The sequence below is a fragment of the Telmatherina bonti genome (genome assembly GCF_933228915.1).
Source record: "Telmatherina bonti genome assembly, chromosome: 16".
Taxonomy (NCBI): Eukaryota; Metazoa; Chordata; class Actinopteri; order Atheriniformes; family Telmatherinidae; genus Telmatherina; species Telmatherina bonti.
In genome coordinates, this window is record NC_136614.1 from 9460755 (window position 1) to 9484523 (window position 23769).

Here is a 23769-nt window from a genome sequence, read left to right on the forward strand (position 1 = left end):
ACCACGATGCGGACTACTATGTGAACTATGATGCGGACCACGATGCGGACTACTATGTGAACTATGATGCGGACCACGATGCGGACTACTATGTGAACTATGATGCGGACCACGATGCGGACTACTATGTGAACTATGATGCGGACCACGATGCGGACTACTATGTGAACTATGATGCGGACCACGATGCGGACTACTATGTGAACTATGATGCGGACTACTATGTGAACTATGATGCGGACTACTATGTGAACTATGATGCGGACCACGATGCGGACTACTATGTGAACTATGATGCGGACTACTATGTGAACTATGATGCGGACTACTATGTGAACTATGATGCGGACTACTATGTGGACTATGATGCGGACCACGATGCCGACTACTATGTGAACTATGATGCGGACCACGATGCGGACTACTATGTGAACTATGATGCGGACCACGATGCCGACTACTATGTGAACTATGATGCGGACTACTATGTGAACTATGATGCGGACCACGATGCAGACTACTATGTGAACTATGATGTGGACCACGATGCGGACTACTATGTGAACTATGATGCGGACCACGATGCGGACTACTATGTGAACTATGATGCGGACTACTATGTGAACTATGATGCGGACCACGATGCGAACTACTATGTGGACTATGATGCGGACCACGATGCAGACTACTATGTGAACTATGATGCGGACCACGATGCCGACTACTATGTGAACTATGATGCGGACTACTATGTGAACTATGATGCGGACCACGATGCAGACTACTATGTGAACTATGATGTGGACCACGATGCGGACTACTATGTGAACTATGATGCGGACCACGATGCGGACTACTATGTGAACTATGATGCGGACTACTATGTGAACTATGATGCGGACCACGATGCGAACTACTATGTGGACTATGATGCGGACCACGATGCGGACTACTATGTGAACTATGATGCGGACTACTATGTGGACTATGATGCGGACCACGATGCAGACTACTATGTGGACTATGATGCGGACCACGATGCGGACTACTATGTGGACTATGATGCGGACCACGATGCGGACTACTATGTGAACTATGATGCGGACCACGATGCGGACTACTATGTGGACTATGATGCGGACCACGATGCAGACTACTATGTGGACTATGATGCGGACCACGATGCGGACTACTATGTGAACTATGATGCGGACCACGATGCGGACTACTATGTGAACTATGATGCGGACCACGATGCGGACTACTATGTGAACTATGATGCGGACCACGATGCGGACTACTATGTGAACTATGATGCGGACCACGATGCAGACTACTATGTGGACTATGATGCGGACCATGATGCGGACTACTATGTGAACTATGATGCGGACCACGATGCGGACTACTATGTGAACTATGATGCGGACCACGATGCAGACTACTATGTGAACTATGATGCGGACCACGATGCGAACTACTATGTGGACTATGATGCGGACCACGATGCAGACTACTATGTGGACTATGATGCGGACCACGATGCAGACTACTATGTGAACTATGATGCGGACCACGATGCGGACTACTATGTGGACTATGATGCGGACCACGATGCAGACTACTATGTGAACTATGATGCGGACCACGATGCAGACTACTATGTGGACTATGATGCGGACCACGATGCGGACTACTATGTGAACTATGATGCGGACCACGATGCAGACTACTATGTGGACTATGATGCGGACCACGATGCGGACTACTATGTGAACTATGATGCGGACCACGATGCGGACTACTAAACCCGGTTCAGGTTCATTAATCCTTGAAGCGCTGCTTCATCCGTGGCGCCGCCGGTCCTTCCACTGACGTTTCTGTGGAACGGTTACCGTGGATTTCTTGTCAGGAATGTTCCACAGAAGAAGAAGAACTCCGAGCAGCAGCGGCGTGTCCGGCCCGGTGGCGACTCCCAAACCGGGTCGGATCCAGCAGGATGTGAGAGTTTCTGGGACTTCCTGTTCACACTGGAGCTGCTGGAAACGTGACTAAAGGGTTTCTGTCCAGGGGTGGGTCCAGATCCTCAAACCTGCTCTGTGTGTGTGTGTGTGTGTGTGTGTGTGTGTGTGTGTGTGTGTGTGTGTGTGTGTGTGTGTGTGTGTGTGTGTGTGTGTGTGTGTGTGTGTGTGTGTGTGTGTGTGTGTGTGTCCACCATATACCAGAGCACAGGTTTGTCTGGCTGCTGGACTCGGCCTGGTCCTCTCAGAAGCGGGTTCACCAGAACCGGTCTGTGGTTTCCACTGCAGCTGTAAAACATCTAAATCCAGCTGGGATCCGGGACAGTTGAGTTCTGAAGGTCCAGAGGGGTCCAGAGTCCGGTCCTGAGGCCCACTGTCCTGCAGGCTTTTCATGAATTACTGGATCAACACACGACTTAAATTATATGGATCCAACGGCCTATTAAGCTCCGCACAGTGACTAGTTAGGTTGAGTCTGGTGTGTCTGGACATCCCCGCTCCAATCTGCACCAGTATGACAAGGAGAGGACAAACTGGAAGCACCCAGACATGATGGACATTAGGCCTCCACGATTATGACCAAAATAATAATCACGATTGTTTTGATCAATATTATTCATTGTGTCATCTCATCAGTCTAAAGCTTGTTCCGTCCTCCACCAGAAGCTTCATGTGAAGCCGCTGAGGGATCAATGTGGGCGGCAAAATCTGCTTCATATTTAACAAGCAAATGCATTCGGGTCGTGTACGCTCCAGGTTCCGTGTATTTCAATGCTACGTGTTGTAAAAATGTTCGTATTTTTTACCACATCAATCAGCTGTTTAATTAAAACGATCCAATTTACCTGCAACAGGAAAAATGCTTGAGCGGCGTCTTACCGCGTCACGTTTGGTTTGTAGGCAGCTTAATGAAGCCTTAACTACGCGTTCGCCCCGTGGTTGTCGGCAGGCTGCTGGTAGAGAACCTGAGTGATCAGAGTCGCATGCAGCAGAGGTCGCGTTGTGAACGTAAATATCGTTGACGATCAGGTTTATTTAATTGTGGCCACCAAAATCCAGATCACGATGACAATCCGATTAATTGTGCAACCCGAAAGGACGTGATGGACGTTAAAGTCTAAAATAGACCCGATGGACCTGCTGCAGCCAGAACTGAGACCAAACCGACCCACATCTGAGACTCTCGCCCATCTCTCTCACTGTGTGCTGATGTCTCTCGCCCATCTCTCTCACTGTGTGCTGATGTCTCTCGCCCATCTCTCTCACTGTGTGTTGTCTCTCGCCCATCTCTCACTGCGTGTTGATGTCTCTCGCCCATCTCTCTCACTGCGTGTTGATGTCTCTCGCCCATCTCTCTCACTGTGTGTTGATGTCTCTCGCCCATCTCTCTCACTGTGTGTTGATGTCTCTCGCCCATCTCTCTCACTGCGTGTTGATGTCTCTCGCCCATCTCTCTCACTGCGTGTTGATGTCTCTTGCCCATCTCTCTCACTGTGTGCTGATGTCTCTCGCCCATCTCTCTCACTGTGTTGATGTCTCTCGCCCATCTCTCTCACTGTGTGCTGATGTCTCTCGCCCATCTCTCTCACTGTGTGTTGATGTCTCTCGCCCACTCTCACTGCGTGTTGATGTCTCTCGCCCATCTCTCACTGTGTGTTGTCTCTCGCCCATCTCTCTCACTGCGTGTTGATGTCTCTCGCCCATCTCTCTCACTGCGTGTTGATGTCTCTCGCCCATCTCTCTCACTGTGTGTTGATGTCTCTCGCCCATCTCTCTCACTGCGTGTTGATGTCTCTCGCCCATCTCTCTCACTGGGTGTGGATGTCTCTCGCCCATCTCTCTCACTGCGTGTTGATGTCTCTCGCCCATCTCTCTCACTGCGTGTTGATGTCTCTCGCCCATCTTCTCTCTCTCTCTCGCCGTTTCTCAGGTTGCCGTGGTGAAGATGAAGAACACTGAGAGGGTGTATGCGATGAAGATCCTCAACAAGTGGGAGATGCTGAAGAGAGCTGAGGTGGGCGTCCTCTTCATCACATCTTTATGGTGCGTGCGTCACGTGTAGCTGTGATGTCGTCATGTTGTTGGCATGTCTTCTGTACAGACGGCGTGTTTCCGTGAGGAGCGTGACGTCCTGGTGAAAGGAGACAGCCAGTGGATCACCACTCTGCATTACGCCTTCCAGGACGAGAACTACCTGGTTAGTTCTGCTTTCAGTGGACCGGTCTCAGAGTCCTGGTCCTGGTCGCTAACGTCTTCCTGTCCTGCAGTACCTGGTGATGGACTACTACGTGGGCGGAGACCTGCTGACGCTGCTCAGTAAGTTTGAGGACCGTCTTCCTGAGGACATGGCCAAGTTCTACGTGGCGGAGATGGTTCTGGCGATCCACTCCATCCACCAGCAGCACTACATCCACAGGTATGCTGGGATTACTGGGAATGTAGGAGGGAATGCACAGCGGGCTGTGTGGTTGCCACGGTAACACAGTCTGAACAACAGACATTCTTTCAGAGTCACGTGACCATTTCCACAGGAAGCGTGTTGTTCCTGGCAGAAGTGTCCTCTGGGAAACGTAGTCACTTCCTGCCTCGCCCTCTTCCTCGCCCTCTTCCTCAGCTGTATTCAGGGAGCGACCATTTTGCTCGTCACCTGGACGAGCTCCAGATTTATTTATTCTGTCGTGTATTCTCTCAGACTAGTGGAAGGAAAGTAGTTTCATCGGCTCATATTGGTCACATGACAGAGGAAGTCTGTCAAATCAGGAATTAGATCACCATGGCGACGCAGCGCTTCATGGTAAACTGTAAACTTTGAGTTTGAAAGAGATTTCAATATTGATGCGAAGTATTGCGAAATAAATAGCGGTATTGATTTTGATTATTTGTACGATGCATCAAGATGCAGATGTGAACGATCTTTGCAACGACAAAACATGATAGCAATTTTTATACATATATATATATATGTATATTAGGGCTGTGATAATATGCTTTTGTCCCGATTTGATTTTGATTTTTTGGGTGCTGATTTGATTTGAATTGCAATTCTAACAATTCTTCGATATTGCTAATTTTTGTAGATTAAAAACAAAAAAAATTTATAAAACTTTTTATTTGCTTGCTATTTTTCTTGATTTCAAAGAGGAAAAAACATCACAGCGGCCAGACCATCATTCTGCTGCGATTAAGCCAAGATGACAAGTAAAAAGATCAATAAAAACTATAAAAATGACAAAAAAAATTAAAATGAATTATTTTTATTTATGTGAGGAAAATAAACTTTTTTTTTTAAAAATTGATTTTAAAATTGTGAAGCAAAAGAATCCAGATTTTCTATTCAATTTTCCTTCATATATATACTTATATATATATGTGTGTGTGTGTGTGTGTGTGTGTGTGTATATATATGTGTATATATATATATATATATATATATATATATATATATATATATGTACACATACACATACATACATGAGAATTAATGTATGGAAACTGATCTATTATCTTAAAGTTAATCTCAATGGAAAATACCATTGGCAGGTTAGCATTTAGCATGTAGGAACTAAAACAACTTTGTGCATCAACAAACATGGCAGCAGGAATGTAAATCAGCAATATTCTGTATATTTAATTACAAACTGACTAGAAAACATTTGGCCATGAAGTAGATCATAAAAAAATCTTCCTAACGCCCGTTTCCAGACTGACAACGGAAAGACTGAAAGGACAAAAGACACTAATTACAGCTGCTTAGTTGTTTTGATTACAGTCTCAAAGTGAAGTATGGATTTTTCTTCATATTTTATCAATGAAGCAATAAAGTTAAATTCTGAAATTCTGATGCAATCGGTGGACGTGTCGCGCTGAGTGATGTCATCAGAGGCTGTGATGTCGCTGTGTGTTTTCCAGAGACATAAAGCCCGACAACGTCCTGCTGGACGTCAACGGTCACATCCGGCTCGCCGACTTCGGCTCGTGTCTCCGCATGAATGAAGACGGCACGGTAAAACACACACACACACACACACTGATTTGGCGACAGGTACACTGTTGCAGGTGTGTCATGGCTCCGCCTCCTGTGGCCGCTGCAGGTGCAGTCCTCGGTGGCGGTTGGGACGCCGGACTACATCTCCCCGGAGATTCTGCAGGCGATGGAGGACGGGATGGGCCGCTACGGACCCGAGTGCGACTGGTGGTCTCTGGGGGTCTGCATGTACGAGATGCTGTACGGCGAGACGCCGTTCTACGCCGAGTCGCTGGTGGAGACTTACGGGAAGATCATGAACCACGAGGTCAGAGCCACTGAGACCATCACGAGTAATCCCATTACTGTGAATGTAATGGGATTACTGTGCTGGTTCTGGTCCCAGCGCTGAGCTGAGTCCTGTTCTGCCGTTTCCAGGTTACATTTGTCTCCAGACGCTCGTCCTACTTCCTGTTTCTAAATGTGAACTTGTCCCCCGGTGGACGGCTGGCTGTCTCGCTAGCGCCCCCCTCTGGCTCACGGCCCCACTGCTTCTTTTCCAGGACCGCTTCCAGTTCCCCTCCCATGTGAGCGACGTGTCTGAGGACGCCAAGGACCTGATCCAGCGCCTGCTCTGCTCCAGAGAACGTCGGCTCGGACTCAACGGGATCTCGGACTTCAAGAGCCACCCGTTCTTCAGCGGGATCGACTGGGACAACATCCGGTCCGCAGAGGCGCCTTACATCCCGGACGTGTCCTCGCCTACCGACACCTCCAACTTCGATGTGGACGACGATGTTCTGAAGAACCCGGTAAGGACTGGACCACCAGCACCGGACCTCCAGCAGGTTCAAAGTAAAGACGGTTCTGTCTCCCAACAGGACATCGGACCGCCGGTGTCTCACACCGGCTTCACCGGGCAGCACCTCCCCTTCGTCGGCTTCACCTTCACCACCGACAGCTGCTTCTCTGACCGCAGCTCCATCAGCCAGGCGGCGCCGGGGGTCCGGCTGGAGGAGGGGGGAGGCGGAGGAGGCCAGGAGGTGGAGGCTTTCGAGAGGAGGATCCGACGACTGGAGCAGGAGAAGCAGGAGCTGAACCGGAAGCTGCAGGGTGAGACTCGGACCTTGTTCCTCGTTGCTTCATACCTTCCAGTTAACTTGGAGTTTAGTGCAACTTCACACCTTTTCACCTTCCCATTAACCCTTAAACATCCACCTAACCCCCCCAACCGACATGACTTCTGTCTCAGGAACGGTGGTGTGCGTGTGTGACTCTTTAGGTCAGGGGCGTCAGACTCCAGTCCTGGATGGCGGTGTCCGGCAGGTTTTTGTTGTTTCCCTGCACCAACGCAGCTGATTACAATCAAAAGAATCCAGAAGCTTCTTGTCAACCCATTTATGACTTTAGGTCAGGTGTGTTGGAGCACAGAGACATCAAAAACCTGCAGGAGTCTAACACCTGTGCTTTAGGTGATTTATGGAAGTTTTCCAGACGCTTATATCCCGTCTGTTTACAATCCAGCCATAAAATGTTGTGTATGTTCAAAGACTATACGGTAAATCTAAGGATCTATGATAACACCTTTATTTATCACATCTTCATCACTATGACTACCGTGTTGCTAAGAGACCTCTAGTTTCACCTGGACGTTATTATGAAGTAACTGCTTGTCAGACTTTCCACCAATCAGAGAGCTTAAACTGACAGTAACGTCCAATCAGCAGCAGCCAAAGATCAGCAGGTGAGCAGAAAAAAGAAAAATAATGATCCTCTATGGCTGGAATAAGGCCAAGAAGATGATTTTTAATACAGTTTTTCTTGGCTTTTACAATAAAATATCTATTGATACAATCATTATTTTAGCCTCAAGGTTGACCAAAAATGGCAACAGGTGGTTCTGAGTGTCGGGGCTTTACGCTGCAGTGTTTACTTGGTTTTAAGGTCACGGTGTCGTACAGCAAGAGAACATAAACAAGACTGCTTAACTTTAGTCTAATCAGGAAGATGTTTAATGAAAACTGCTTCCAGTTATTCTCCAATAAAGGATTCTGGATGAAATAAAAGTAATTGCTAATATTTTCCTGCTCTGCTCTAACAGACAGTGTCTGAATAGACATTTTATCAAGGAGAAATAGATGTTTTTTAAAAAATAATAAGATAATTTATTCAAACTTGTATATTAATGTAATTCACGTGTTTCCTTTTAAAAGTAAAACCCAGTTAACTGCAGGACTCTTAGCATGTTTGTTTAATAAAACATTGGTTGAACGAGACATTTTCACATAAAGTTGTATTGTAAGTGAAAAACACAATGATTTTACATGTTTTATTGACATATTAAAATATAAATATGAGTCTCTTTCAGGCTCTTTGAAACAGAAACAAATTAAACATCGTAGAAAAACGGCTTCATGCTCAACGTAATGATTACAGTTTGTCCAGAACCAGTATTCAGCATGCGGGCACGGGGCTCTATGGGAAACAAATCTTAAATGCAGCTCAGCACAAGATCGTTAAACTGCGTTCATTTTACCCACTTCTCTTCATCCATTAGCTGAAGTTTTGTCAAATAGGAAATTTTAACCACGATAAAGCGTTTCTCTTTAAATCTCCTCCACTAGCCGCGACGTCCTCTAGCCACGACGTCCTCTAGCCACGACGTCCTCTAGCCATAACGTCCTCCAGTCATGACTTCCGTTAGCCACGACGTCCCCTCGTCACGACATCCTCTAGCCACAACGTCCTCTAGCCACAACGTCCTCGAGCCACGACGTCCTCGAGCCACGACGTCCTCTAGCCACGACGTCCTCTAGCCACGACGTCCTCGAGCCACGACGTCCTCGAGCTACGACGTCCTCTCGTCATGACGTCCACAAACCATGACATCCTCGTCATGACGTCCTCGAGCCACGACGTCCTCGAGCCACGACGTCCTCAAGCCACGACGTCCTCGAGCCACGACGTCCTCTAGCCACGACGTCCCCTCGTCACAACATCCTCTAGCCACAACGTCCTCTAGCCACGACGTCCTCTAGCCACGACGTCCTCGAGCCACGACGTCCTCGAGCCACGACGTCCTCTTGTCATGACGTCCACAAACCATGACATCCTCGTCATGACGTCCTCTAGCCACGACGTCCTCGAGCCACGACGTCCTCGAGCTACGACGTCCTCTCGTCATGACGTCCACAAACCATGACATCCTCGTCATGACGTCCTCTTGTCATGACGTCCACAAACCATGACATCCTCGTCATGACGTCCTCTAGCCACGACGTCCTCTAGCCACGACGTCCTCGAGCCACGACGTCCTCGAGCCACGACGTCCTCGAGCCACGACGTCCTCGAGCCACGACGTCCTCGAGCCACAACGTCCTCTCGTCGTGACGTCCTCTCGTCATGACATCCACAAACCATGACATCCTCGTCATGACGTCCTCTAGCCACGACGTCCTCTAGCCACGACGTCCTCTAGCCACGACGTCCCCTCGCCACGACGTCCTCTAGCCACGACGTCCCCTCGCCACGACGTCCTCTAGCCACGACGTCCTCTAGCCATGACGTCCTCTAGCCATGACGTCCTCCAGTCATGACGTCCTCTAGCCACGACGTCCCCTCGTCACGACGTCCTCTAGCCATGACGTCCTCCAGTCATGACTTCCGTTAGCCACGACGTCCCCTCGTCATGACGTCCTCTAGCCACGACGTCCTCTAGCCGCGACGTCCTCTAGCCGCGACGTCTTCTAGCCGCGACGTCTTCTAGCCGCGACGTCTTCTAGCCGCGACGTCTTCTAGCCGCGACGTCTTCTAGCCGCGACGTCTTCTAGCCGCGACGTCCTCGAGCCGCGACGTCCTCGAGCCGTGACGTCCTCGAGCCACGACGTCCTCCAGTCATGACTTCCGTTAGCCACGACGTCCCCTCGTCACGACATCCTCTAGCCACAACGTCCTCTAGCCACGACGTCCTCTAGCCACGACGTCCTCTAGCCACGACGTCCTCTAGCCACGACGTCCTCTTGCCACGACGTCCTCTTGCCACGACGTCCTCTAGCCACGACGTCCTCTAGCCACGACGTCCTCTAGCCACGACGTATTCGAGCCACGACGTCCTCTAGCCACGACGTCCTCTCGTCATGACGTCCACAAACCATGACATCCTCGTCATGACGTCCTCTAGCCACGACGTCCTCTAGCCACGACGTCCTCTAGCCATGACGTCCTCCAGTCATGACTTCCGTTAGCCACGACGTCCCCTCGTCATGACGTCCTCTAGCCACGACGTCCCCTCGTCACGACGTCCTCTAGCCATGACGTCCTCCAGTCATGACTTCCGTTAGCCACGATGTCCCCTCGTCATGACGTCCTCTAGCCACGACGTCCTCTAGCCACGACGTCCTCTAGCCACGACGTCTTCTAGCCACGACGTCCTCTAGCCACGACGTCTTCTAGCCATGACGTCTTCTAGCCACGACGTCCTCCAGCCACGACGTCCTCTAGCCACGACGTCCTCCAGCCACGACGTCCTCTAGCCACGACGTCCTCTAGCCACGACGTCCTCTAGCCACGACGTCTTCTAGCCACGACGTCTTCTAGCCACGACGTCTTCTAGCCACGACGTCCTCTAGCCACGACGTCCTCTAGCCACGACGTCCTCTTGCCACGACGTCCTCTTGCCACGACGTCCTCTAGCCATGACGTCCTCTAGCCACGACGTCCTCTAGCCACGACGTATTCGAGCCACGACGTCCTCTAGCCACGACGTCCTCTCGTCATGACGTCCACAAACCATGACGTCCTCGTCATGACGTCCTCTAGCCACGACGTCCTCTAGCCACGACGTCCTCCAGCCACGACGTCCTCCAGCCACGACGTCCTCTAGCCACGACGTCCTCTAGCCACGACGTCTTCTAGCCACGACGTCTTCTAGCCACGACGTCTTCTAGCCACGACGTCTTCTAGCCACGACGTCTTCTAGCCACGACGTCCTCCAGCCACGACGTCCTCCAGCCACGACGTCCTCTAGCCACGACGTCCTCTAGCCACGACGTCTTCTAGCCACGACGTCTTCTAGCCACGACGTCTTCTAGCCACGACGTCTTCTAGCCACGACGTCTTCTAGCCACGACGTCCTCTAGCCACGACGTCCTCTAGCCACGACGTCCTCTAGCCACGACGTCCTCTAGCCACGACGTCCTCTTGTCATGACGTCCTATAGCCACGACATCCTCTAGCCATGACTTCCATTAGCCATGACTTCCATTAGCCATGATGTCCATTAGCCAGAAACTGGGCTGCTGGTGTTTTCCGCGATATCCTCTAAAAACCTGAATATAGATACAAGTAAAGTTACTCCTCTAATAAATAACCAGTTTAAAAAACGTACAAAGCAGTATTTTACTATTAGTCTAAGTAATAAAGGAAACCCCGCAGAAAAATAAGTCTTGTCCTGACCTCTGGGTGTCTCTGCAGAGTCCACTCAGGCCCTGGCGGCTCCGGCTCGAGGAGGAACTCTGACTCGGGACAAAGAAATCAAGAAGCTGAACGAGGAGATTGAGCGTCTGAAGAAGAAGTTGGCAGGTCAGGTGATGTCTGATTGTCTCAGTTAATCGTTTTTAACAGCGTTCTGGTTTTAAACCCTACTGTCGTGTGACAGACTCTGATAGGCTGGAACACCAGCTGGAGGAGGCGGTCACACTCAGACAAGACTACGAGAGCTCCGCCTCCAAGCTGAAGACCCTGGAGAAGCAGGTGAAGACACTGAGACAGGAGAAGGACGAAGTCCACAAGGTAAACGGAACTGCTCGCTGCATTTCCATGTCCGGCTCTTCGTGTTTCTGACGCTCCGCTTCGTCCTCGTCTGAGCAGCAACTGGCCGACTCCCTGGACCGCCTGAGGAGTCAGACCAAGGAGCTGAAGGAGGCGCACTCCCAGAGGAAGCTGGCCCTGCAGGAGTTCTCAGAGCTGTCAGAGAGGATGGCCGAACTGCGCTCCTCCAAGCAGCGTCTGTCCCGTCAGCTCCGAGACAAAGAGGAGGAGATGGAGGCGCTCCTGCAGAAGATGGACGCCATGAGGCAGGAGATCCGCAAGACCGAGAAGAATCGCAAGGAGGTTGGTGAAGGGAGGGGACGCAGTCATCAGCATTCGCTCCATATTCCTGCTGCACAGTTTTGCCAGATCTCAAATTCATCACATCTCCTGCACCTCCTCCTGTTGACCAGCAGAGGGAGACAAACGCTAACTCCTCCCGTCTGCATCAACAGGTGACGGAGCTCAATCTGATTGGTTGTTCAGGGTCGCTACGTTTCCAAAACATCCGTGAATTTTTCTTTTCATTCGGGTGAAATCTTATAGGAAAATGTAAAACCATGTTGAGTTGATTCGGTCCCGGTTTTTGGGCCAAAACACGTTAAAAAATGGATCCATGCAGATCAAACCGGACTTGGTTCTGTGTCTGTTTTTCAGCTGGAGGCTCAGCTGGACGAGGCGAAGGCGGAGGCGTCGAAGGAGAGGAAGCTGAGGGAGAACAGTGAGGTCTACTCCAAGCAGCTGGAGACGGAGCTGCAGAACCTGAAGGTGAGTGGTCCATGTCCGGATCCGGATCCGGATCCGGATCCAGGTCCAGGTCCAGGTCCAGATCCAGACCCAGACCCAGACCCAGATCCGCATCGGGACCTCACTTCTTTACATGTTTACATCCAACACGAGCAGCAAAATGAGCTCTTAGAACAGCTGCTCACTTTACGACCGGACCAGACTGAGCCAGACTAGACCAACCAGGACCAGACTGAGCCAGACTAGACCAACCAGGACCAGACTGAGCCAGACTAGCCAACCAGGACCAGACTGAGCCAGACTAGACCAACCAGGACCAGACTGAGCCAGACTAGACCAACCAGGACCAGACTGAGCCAGACTAGACCAACCAGGACCAGACTGAGCCAGACTAGACCAACCAGGACCAGACTGAGCCAGACTAGACCAACCAGGACCAGACTGAGCCAGACTAGACCAACCAGGACCAGACTGAGCCAGACTAGACCAACCAGGACCAGACTGAGCCAGACTAGACCAAACAGGACCAGACTGAGCCAGACTATACCAAACAGGACCAGACTGAGCCAGACTATACCAAACAGGACCAGACTGAGCCAGACTAGACCAAACAGGACCAGACTGAACCAGACTAGACCAACTAGGACCAGACTGAGCCAGACTAGACCAACCAGGACAGACTGAAACAGACTAGACCAAGAGGGTCCAGAATGAGCCAGACTAGACCAAACCAGACCAGACTGAGCCAGACTAGACCAAACCAGACCAGACTGAGCCAGACTAGACCAAACCAGACCAGACTGAACCAGACTAGACCAAACCAAACCAGACTGAACCAGACTAGACCAAACCAAACCAGACTGAACCAGATAGATCCAGATTCGACCAGACTGATGTTAAACACAACCAAACTGGACTGGACTGGGTAAAACTGGACCAGATAAGTGTCCTAATTTCTGTCAAGTCCAGTAATCTCTGGACATGTTGAAGGTTGGACCTCAGTCTGGTCCTGACCGGTTCTGATTGTGGTCCCAGTCTCAGCAGGGTCGCGGCGCGGCAGCCGGGGGGGCGGAGTCACAGCAGGAGCTGTCCCGTTTAAAGGCGGAGCTTGATAAGAAGGTTCTGTTCTACGAAGAGGAGCTGCTGAGGCGGGACATGGCCCACTCCAACGAGATCAAGAACCTCCGCAAAGACCTGCAGGAGTCCGAAGGCGCCCAGCTGGCCTCCAACAAGGAGCTGCTGCAGCTCAGAGACAAGCTGGACAAGGCCAAACGGGACAGGTGGGTCCAGATCCAGACCGGGTCTACAGTCCAGCTCAGAGACAGGGTCTAAAGTCCAGACCAGAGACCGGGTCTAGAGTCCAGACCAGAGACTGGGGAGTCCTGAACCAGGTGTCTTTGTGTCCCTGCAGGCAGACTGAGATGGACGAAGCTGTTTCTGCTCTGAAGGAGAAACATGAACGAGAGAAGAACCTGCTGACGGAGGAGAACCGCAAGCTGACAGCTGAGACGGACAAGGTGACCCAGTTCTGGACAAGTTCTGCTGTGGTTCTGCAGGAGTTCTGCTGTGGTTCTGCAGTGGTTCTGTAACTTTGGGTCTTCTTCTCCAGCTGTGTTCCTTCGTGGACAACCTGACCGCTCAGAACCGGCAGCTGGAGGACGAGCTCCAGGACCTGTCCTCTAAGAAGGAGAGCGTGGCCCACTGGGAGGCTCAGATCGCAGAGATCATCCAGTGGTGAGTCTCTTGTCTGGACCGGAACCCGGGCCTCGGAACCCGGGCCTTGGCCACTGGGCAGCGCCGCACTGCTAACGCTGCCGTCTCCGCTGTGTTTAGGGTCAGTGACGAGAAGGACGCTCGAGGCTACCTGCAGGCTCTCGCCACCAAGATGACGGAGGAACTGGAGACGCTGCGCAGTTCCAGTCTGGGAACCAGACCTCTGGTAACTCACAAATCTACTCAGAACCAGATCCAAACCAGTTTAGAAGTCAGTCACCACCAGACCAGTCTGGCATTCTGGGCAGTCCCAGTCAGTGTTCAGTTTTAGTGGTGTCATGTGACCCACTGCGGCGGCGGCGATGACTTTACCTGCTTTAGGGAAACGTCAGCTTCATCCACAGTTGATGCACCTGTTCAGGTGAGTCGGCCGTCCTGACCCTGTCGTTGTTTTCTACCTGCGCGTCAGCCTGAGTCAGGAGTGGCCACGCCCCCTAGGAAGCCCTGGCCTCTGATTGGTGGGGACAGAAGGGTGAGTTTTTATTATTTGCCATGACTTCTGGCCAATCAGGGCCCTCTTTAGAAGTGGGTCCATCACGCTTGCATGGCTCTGGCTGTCACGTGGACCATCCATGGTAAAACCCAGACCCGGGTTCTGGACCATCTTGTCATGGTTTCAGTGGACCTGAACCGTCCTGGAAGTCTCTCATTCACGATGGTCTGGATCACATGGACTGGTTTTTACAGTACGGATATAAAAATAACAAATAAGGACATAAAATGAAGGACTTGCAGGGTTTTGGTTTTAAACCTACTTTGATGATCGTGTCACTTGCGTCTTCCCGCAATGGATTGTGGTCTATATGGACCCGTCCAGTAAACATCGATGCTCACGACTTTTCAAGATGGATTGTGGGTCATTTTGAGTGTGCTGCTGTTTTTTCTCTCTGGACATTCAGACATCGTTAAAAAATGGCGTGACTGCTATCTTGAGCACGATATAGGGACACAATAAGGCTGTCATTAGTAATTTAATCTTGAAATTCTGCATATTTAGGGGCGTGTCCTTTTGATTGACAGGTACTTGGTCTCCCGCTTCTATATATGATGGGATGATGTCATAAGTAGAGGTGCATGATAGTGGGTTTTTGGTCGATATCTGATTTACTGATATTTCACAAGTGATAAACTTTACAGATATTTCTCCCAACAAACCTGACTGTAAATATTATAGTTTCTTCTGTAGTGGAATTTAGCATCATTCTGCAAACACTTTGTCCAGTCGGCCAACGCAGATGAACCAAACGAGCTGAATTCTGATGAAATTCTGCTCTTTCAAAATAAAATAGATATTTCAACTTGCATTGCGTACATGTCAAAATAAATCATGACAATTGTTTCTAAACATGATATGTGCATCCTACTTTAAACAGAGTTGGATTATGTTTAATTTAGCAGTTAATTATATCAGTGGAATGACTGATATCCAATATTTAATCATGAAGATGATATCGGCCAATACCTAAATCATCCCATTACTACTGTGCATTTCTAGACATATTATATCATGATTTTGCATGGGATGTCATAAAGTGGATTATTATTGGAATATCTTGATTCATCATTAGATTAAATCGTCTCATGAAGAAAGAAAAAATTTCAACTTGTGTAAATGAAAAGTTCCAAAAATTTTAGGGATGTTTATTAGGGCTGTGACGATATGCTTTTGGCCCGATTTGATTCCGCTTTTTTTTCCTTTTTTTTTTTTGTGCCGATTCGATTTAAATTGCGCTTCTCACAGTTCTTCGATATTGCTCATTTTTGTAGATTAAAAACAAAAAAAAAAAAAGTACGAAACTTTTTTTTGCACGTCATTTTCAGTTAGGAAAAAACAACACAGTAGCAGACCATCATTCTGATGATAAAATGCCCACGAAGACAAGTAAAAAATATCAAAAACTATAAAAATGACAAAAATTTCATAATGGATTATTTTTATTTTTTGAAAAAATCTGTTTTTTAAACTAAAAAAAATCTATTTTTAAATTTGGAAGCAAAAAAATCCTAATTTTGGATATTTCAATTCAATTTTCCCACCCCTAATATTTACAGTTTATTGATGTGAACATTTTTGTTGCGTAATCCTCTGCTTTCTGGTGTCCATCAAGGGACAAAAGAATAAGGTTTTGTTTCTATCATAAAGTGATGCAGAATGTCTGAAACTGTGTCATATGTGTCACGCTGGGTTCTTCTGGCTTAAATTAAATCATGTCATGACATGACATAATTTAGTCCTATGACAATCTTCGAATGTCGCGATATCTCATGGGATTAAATCATCTCATGACATGTTACGACATAATTTAATGGTATGACATCATGAGATGATTAAATCCAGTGACATTTGATTGTCGTGATGTCATAGATTAAATAATGTCCTAATATTGTCATGGAACATAATCATATAGCAAGATATAAGTTAAGATGTCATGTCGTGATATGATGTCATGTCGTGATATGATGTCATGTTATCCAGCAGCACCATTTTGTGTTGTAACATCGCATAACGCTCTGTTACGATGCTTCTCGGCAGTTTTGATTGGCTGACTAGTCCGTGTTCCCTTGTCATAAAGGGGGGCACAAACATAATTTTTGTGTTACTATGGTAACCACGCTGTCTGTGGGGGTTTTCTATAAAAACGCTGTATTTTAAGGTGTATCTCTGTGTCGTGACGCAGGACCCGCTGTGGAAGGTGCGTCGCAGCCAGAAATTGGACATGTCGGCCCGTCTGGAGCTCCAGTCGGCTCTGGAAGCTGAGATCAGAGCCAAACAGCTGGTTCAGGAGGAGCTGCGCAAAGTCAAGGCTTCCAACATAAACCTGGAGAGGTCAGAGGTTGCGTCAAGCCACGCCTTCCCCTCACCTGTGTGTGCGTGTCCTCACCTGCTTATGTTTGTGTGTCTGCAGTAAGCTGAAGGAGTCCGAGGAGAAGAGCAGGGAGATGGGGGAGCAGATGGAGAATCTCAAGAAAGAGGTGGAAGAGAGCCACTCCCGCTCCGACAAAGGTGAGCCTGTTAACCCCGCCCACCAAGAGAAGCCCCTCCCCCTTCAGTTCTGTGGTTTTAATCCCCACATGCTGACTGGGATTTAAGACTCCCAGTTGGAGCGTAAACTAAAACCAGTTGTGTGTGGAACCTTGAATGTCTGCAGGTCTGAAGCTTCCGGACTTCCAGGACTCCATCTTCGAATACTTTAACACATCTCCTCTGGCTCCGGACCTCACCTTCAGAGTGAGTCGCCTGTCTGTCCGTCTCTCTGACCAATCAGCTAGCATCTCAGACAAAACAGGTCACATGCTGATGATGTCACACAGGTGTAGCCTCTGTCTCAAGTTGCTGTTGCTTGTTTGTTTGTTTGTTTGTTTTTTTTAAACATTGAGGCGTCAGTTTGCTCCACCTCCTCACTGCTCGCCCTTTGGGAAGAAGTAAGTTTACCCGGCTGTTACCCACAATCCTCAGCGTACCTGTCCTCAGAGTCCTCAGCGTACCTGCCCTCACAACCTTCCGTCTGTCCTCTACCCGTCCGGTCTAACCTCGGTTGTAGCTGCTCTGTATTAATAACAGAAGACCACGCCCACATCATATGGCCCCGCCCGTTTAATCTAGCTCCGCCCTCTATTGATGGCCCTTGTAGCAGCAATCCTACCTTACCTTGAATACTGAACACTACAGTAGTACTACATTAGGAATGCTACTATAGCACTTCATCTCGCAGTATAAATACTACAGTTAACGTTAGAAATACTATGGTTAATAAAACCTGCAGTATTTCTGTGTAGTATTTCCTCTAAAGAATCACTGTAGTAGTTTTACTACCTTCAGTAGACCTGCAATAATGAGTGAATACATCAGTGGAGTAATACTACATTAGTACTACATTAGGAATACTACTATAGTACTTCATCTTACAGTATAAATACTACTGTTTACATGAGAAATACTATGGTTAATAAAACCTGTAGTGGAATAATACTACTGTAGTACTACATTAGGAATACTACTATAGTATTTCATCTCACAGTATAAATACTGCAGTTAATGTTAGAAATACTATAGTTAATAAAACCTGTAGTATTTCTGTGGTAGCACGTCCTCTAAAGAATCATTGTAGTTGTTTTACTACCTTAAGTAGAACTGCTGTACTGAGTGAATACATCTGTGGAGTAAAACTATAGTAGTACTACATTAGGAATACTACTATAGTATTTCATCTCACAGTATAAATACTACAGTTAACGTTAGAAATACTATGGTTAATAAAACCTGTAGTATTTCTGTGGTAGTATTTCCTCTACAGAATCACTGTAGTTGTTTTACTACCTTAAGTAGAACTGCAAAAATGATTCAGAAGTACTGAGTAAATACTACAGTGGAGTAATACTACAGTAGTACTAACTCTTGTCAGGTGAATCTGAAGCAACAGGAAGCTACTATCAGCTGATTGGAAGTTATTGATTATCTCGCCTGTTCTGGGTGATTTTCTTTCCCCTGCAGACCGCCGACATCGACTCCGTTCCTCTGAAATCAGAGACCACAACCCCTTCACCTTCCTCCACCTCTGAACATGAGGTCAGTACTTCTACTTTTAGTTCACAGTGCCACAGAAGTGTTAGTTCACCGAACTGAACCGGTTCTGTTTGGGTCCACAGGACGGGAAAGCAGCATCAGTTCCTGAAAGCCCCTCCCCCACTTTCCAGAGCTCAGCGATGACCACACCAAAGGTACCCCAGCCCGTCTCACACACCTCAGTGATCTGTTTCTGCTTGTCTTTTTATGTTCTGTGGGTCGGCCCGTTTTTAGTAAAGTTCTGTTCGACTGGTTGCGTTTCAGCCCAAAGCCCACCAGCTGAGCATCAAGACCTTCTCCACTCCGACCCAGTGCACCCACTGCACCTCCCTGATGGTGGGCCTCAGCCGGCAGGGGTACGCCTGCGAGGGTATGTCCACTCTGATCTGATCCCACCATGCTTTAGAACCAGAACCCAGGAGCAGTGTGTTCGGCAACTCACTGTGGTTCTGTCTTTCCCCAGTGTGCTCCTTCATCTGTCATGTGACCTGCAAAGACCACGCCCCCCTGGTGTGTCCAATCCCAGCAGAGCAGGCCAAGAGGCCGCAGGGCATCGACGTGCAGAGGGGCATCGGAACCGCCTACAAAGGTTACGTCAGGGTGAGACCACATACCCAACCCGGTTCTGGTTAAATTAATTCTTTTTTATTCCCTTTTCCTTCATTTCAAAAGAAAAAAACCTTAAAATATTTGTTCCAAAACCAACAAACGTTCATGTAACCCGAAGTCCTGTCTGGTTCTGTATGGGACGGCGGGAAGCCGGTTTCAGTCGTTTCTAGTGGTGAAATGACGGATAACAGCCGTCTAAAGCGCCGCCTGTGTAAAAACCTGCATGGTCAACGACCTGGACAGGAACCTGCAGATGTTTGTCCTTCCAGGAGAAACCAGATCACTGTTCATTTCTCACCAAGCAGCATCACCATCACTGATTCCTCCACTTAACTCTTCTCTTTGGGCTTTTCTTCTTCTATGGGGGTAACATGGTCGTTTGCTGGACTTAATCTGCTCCGCAGCAGGTAATAAATTCATTCTGGTAGAAATCTGCGGATCAGACGACACAATGCTACTATTAAAATGTTTTCTGCTACAGTCAGAATAGGTTAAACATTAAAACTCCAGACCATTAATGTTTATACGAACAGGGTGGAGATCTAAAGACTGAAGTTACGTGATCCATTTTTCTGGTCTTCGTGAGGACCTGAGCAGCAGTGTTCTGGACCGGGGATCCCCGATCCTGGTCCTCGAGGACCGGTGTCCTGCAGGTTTTCCAAGTGTTCCTGGTGGAACATATCTGACTGAGACTCGTACAAGCTCTGCGCATGTCTGCTAAATACACATTGATTTGAATCAAGTGTGGTGCAGTGGGGACACTTTGAAAACCTGCAGGACACCGGTCCTCAAGGCCAGGATTGGGGATCCCTGTTCTGGACCCAACTGCAGCTGTCTGGAGGACTTTGTAGGGAACCTGTAAGGACAGCGTCCAGTAGTCTAGTCTGCTACAGATAAATGCAAAGTTATTCTAAATCCTGCTGAGTCATCAGTCTTTTTATCCTCCAGACGTTCTTTAAGTGATAAAAGGCGTCTTCACAACTGTCTTAATACGAGGGTAAAATTCAGGTCTGAGTCCAGCACTAGACCACGATCTCTTTGTTGTTGTTTTTGTTTTATGTTTTTTTTTTTTAAATCAATTTTTTATTTGGTTTGGCAGGGGAGAGTTCACACAGTTGGCAGTGACAATAAATGTGCGTACAACATTTGGTGTTAGTATGTTTTTGCAAGGTCTAAGCAATACATATATGTACACATCTTCCCACAGTTACACACACTTATATGCATACATATACACATATTCTGTTTATTTTTGTCAAACCCCCTTCCCCTTTTATGTGAATTGTCGGAACGTTTTTGTTTTGTTTGTTTTTTTAAAGCAAAACAGAAAAGGAAAAAAACAAAACAAGTAAAACAAGAAACAAGAGCAGCTTAAGAACTAAGGGCATCACAACTCAGTCCTTAAGTGTTCATAAAGTCCAGCCATGGTTTCCAGAGTTCCACAAAGTCAAGTCTTAATGCAAATGTGAGTTTTTCCATTTGGGCAATCTCCTTGACAGGATTTATCCATTCTTCTTGTGTGGGTTGTTGGTCCGTCATCCATTTCCTTGTAATTACTGTTTTTGCTTGCGACAAGCGTAATGTTCCATAGATACATCTTACACGAGCCCTTTATACTTTCTGGTTGTTTACCCAGGAACATGGTTTCAAAATTAAAAGGTATCGTTGTCCCCATGACTTTGTCAATGCTATGCTTAATTTTCTCCCAGTAATGAGCCAGTTTCGGGCAGCCCCAGACAACATGATAATGATTAGCTTTTTTTTATTCCGCATGACCTCTAACAGGATGCATCTGCATATGAACCTTTTTGTGCTGGCGTTCGAAAAAAACGCACCACACTTTTCCAGGCGAACTCCCTCCAATTAAGTGAACATGTACTTTTCCAGGAGTTTTCATGTATTTTAAACCATTCTTCCATAGGCAGCTTAAAATTACCCTCCTTCTCCCATTTTTGCTTGATATACTCAGTATTTTCACCTTTGATGGTTTGTAGCTCATTGTATAATTTTGAAATGAGTTTACTGTTTGGAATTGATTTATATGATTTGAGAAAAATTTGGATTGTCCCACTGAGAGGTCCATCGGAACCTGCCTTGTTCATTTCGTTTAGGTAATGGCAGACTTGTAAGAATCTATAGAAATCTTTGTTGTCAAGATTGGAAATTTGTTTAATGTCTTGAAAAGTCCTTAAGTACCCTTTATGGTAAAGGTCGCTGTATTTTATTAATCCTTTTCTCACCCAAATTTTGAAGCTCATGTTGGTTTTGTTTGGAGCAAAATCTTCATCATATGCAATCCATCTAATCATCAAGCAAAGTTCATTGTTGTCCTGGACCAGTTTTGCCCAGGTTCTAAGTGCTGTTTCAGGCCATGAACTGAGGTAACTCATTTTGTTCATCAAGTTGACATTCCCAATACAGCTTGTATGGGAGTGTCATTATTCTGACATTCAATTTCCTTCCATTTGGCTGCATAAGATGGGTTGCATATGTCTATCAGGGGACTTATCTGAGCTGCCATATAATAGTTTCTCATATTTGGGAGGGAGAGGCCTCCTTTGTTTTTGTTCAACTGTAAGGTCTTATATCTTATTGTGGGCCTCTTCCCTTGCCAAATGAATCTTGAGATTAATTTATCAATTTCTTGAAACATATTGTTAGGTGGTTCGGCTGGTATTGTTTGGAATAAATATAATAGTTTAGGCAGTATAATCATTTTTATTGCTTCTATCTTTTGTACAAGTCCAAAGTAAGTCCCATATTAGCAAGTGGTACCCTTCTGCTGCTCGAACAAAATAGAACAATAAACCTTAACAAAACCTTGTGAATCGCATTAGCAAATGTCTGTCTCTTTACTTCCTTTTCTGCGGTCCCTTTAACGACCTGGCAGATGTTACTACAGTCAGTGAGAAGTTTTGAGGGAGAACCAGCACAACCTGACGGTTGTGGTGAGCCCTCTAGTGGCGGTACCTGTAGGATGTTCAGAGTTTCGTCTCTTGGTCCCCGACATCACCTGAAAACTGTTAAAAGTCCCCTCCGTTCCTTTGTTGAAACATCTGTTGATCTTCCTGGCATATAATTCTCCGTATCATTCCCTACGAAAAGCCTCCAGCTTCTTCTTGTATCCCGCACTATTTCCGTCGTCTGCTGTTCCTCTCTTGTCCATCTGCCCCACTCGGTGCCACATAGCGCTCCGGATCTTGTCTGCCCAGGATGTCGGGGCAGAAATAACGTTGACCACGAAACCTCGTTTCGCCATATCTTTGGTCGCTTCGGTTGCGGTGTTGTAGAGGCGTGTTTCACCTTCACAGAAGACTCTCATCCTCGCCGGATAGGGCGTTTGAAATTTAATCTTCTTTTCTCTCAGGATTTTCTTTGCTTCAGCGTATTCACTGCGTTGTTTCAAAACATCCAGGGTGTAGTCGTGGTCCACTGTCACTTTATTTCCATTTAGAGTAAATCCTTTCATTTGCCATGCCAGTTTCAGAACTTCTTCTTTGGCTTTAAATGAGGAGAACTTGACCACTATCGACCGTGGCCGTGCATCTGGTGGCGGCTTGGGACCCAAGTGGTGTGCTCTTTCATTGTTCAGGTCTAAAGATGGTGGCGTGTTGAGTTTGACTTTGATTAAGCTTTTAATAAATGCTGAGACAGAAGAAGAGCTGTCTTCTGATCCTTCAGCAATGCCATGAAAGTGGAGGTTTTCTCATCTGGATCTCCCCTCCAGCTCTATTATTTTTGCTTCGAGTTTCTCTTGCACTTTAATCAACTCAATTGTTGCCTCCTCTTCTCGCTGGGTTCTGTCATTTACCTCCATAATACGACTTTCAGCATCAGTCAGTTGTCCTGTTGTGGTCTTCATTTCTTCCTTGAGTTCTTGGAAATTGTTTTCATTGTCACGACGAGAGGCTCGTAACTCTTGGAAGATAGTTTGTAAGCTAGCGGTAGCCACCTCGTTAGCCATGTCCGCTCCTTCCAGGCATGTCTCTGACTCAGAATGGCTGCTAGCCACGCTAGCTGAGCATTCATCACTCATGCCTTCTTGATGTAGATCCTGTTCCCGAGCTTTCCTGGATCCCTTTCTTTTAGATTTGTTCATGTTTATCGCTCTCCTTTACTTCAAATGTCAGTTAATCTCATTTTCCAGCGGAGAAATGATCAGTTTGAAACATTGTCCGGGAATCACGAAGTTAAGCTGTCGCCATCTTGGATTCTCACACGGAAGTCCTTTGTTGTTGGCTTTGAGCTTGGCTGTTTGAAGCCGAATGCTGACTTCTAATTAT

The 23769-nt window shown here is 47.5% G+C and overlaps 1 protein-coding gene across 4 annotated transcripts in view; it reads left to right on the forward strand.

The window, feature by feature from the left end:
- Positions 1–23769, forward strand: part of cdc42bpb (CDC42 binding protein kinase beta (DMPK-like)) — a 37096-nt gene that overhangs the window by 4065 nt on the left and 9262 nt on the right. For 2 of the 4 annotated variants that reach the window (XM_079255280.1, XM_079255282.1), the window contains exons 3-25: positions 3952–4035; positions 4123–4218; positions 4289–4437; positions 5931–6024; positions 6113–6313; positions 6549–6797; positions 6867–7098; positions 11458–11565; positions 11642–11775; positions 11854–12096; positions 12451–12561; positions 13576–13820; positions 13952–14057; positions 14150–14274; positions 14374–14479; positions 14723–14785; positions 16992–17140; positions 17220–17317; positions 17463–17542; positions 18806–18880; positions 18961–19032; positions 19142–19247; positions 19341–19477. In XM_079255280.1, the coding sequence (XP_079111406.1) occupies positions 3952–4035; positions 4123–4218; positions 4289–4437; positions 5931–6024; positions 6113–6313; positions 6549–6797; positions 6867–7098; positions 11458–11565; positions 11642–11775; positions 11854–12096; positions 12451–12561; positions 13576–13820; positions 13952–14057; positions 14150–14274; positions 14374–14479; positions 14723–14785; positions 16992–17140; positions 17220–17317; positions 17463–17542; positions 18806–18880; positions 18961–19032; positions 19142–19247; positions 19341–19477 (3063 nt within the window). The remainder of the gene's footprint in view (positions 1–3951; positions 4036–4122; positions 4219–4288; positions 4438–5930; positions 6025–6112; positions 6314–6548; positions 6798–6866; positions 7099–11457; positions 11566–11641; positions 11776–11853; positions 12097–12450; positions 12562–13575; positions 13821–13951; positions 14058–14149; positions 14275–14373; positions 14480–14722; positions 14786–16991; positions 17141–17219; positions 17318–17462; positions 17543–18805; positions 18881–18960; positions 19033–19141; positions 19248–19340; positions 19478–23769) is intronic. The other 2 variants (XM_079255281.1, XM_079255283.1) reach the window with 1 other exon arrangement.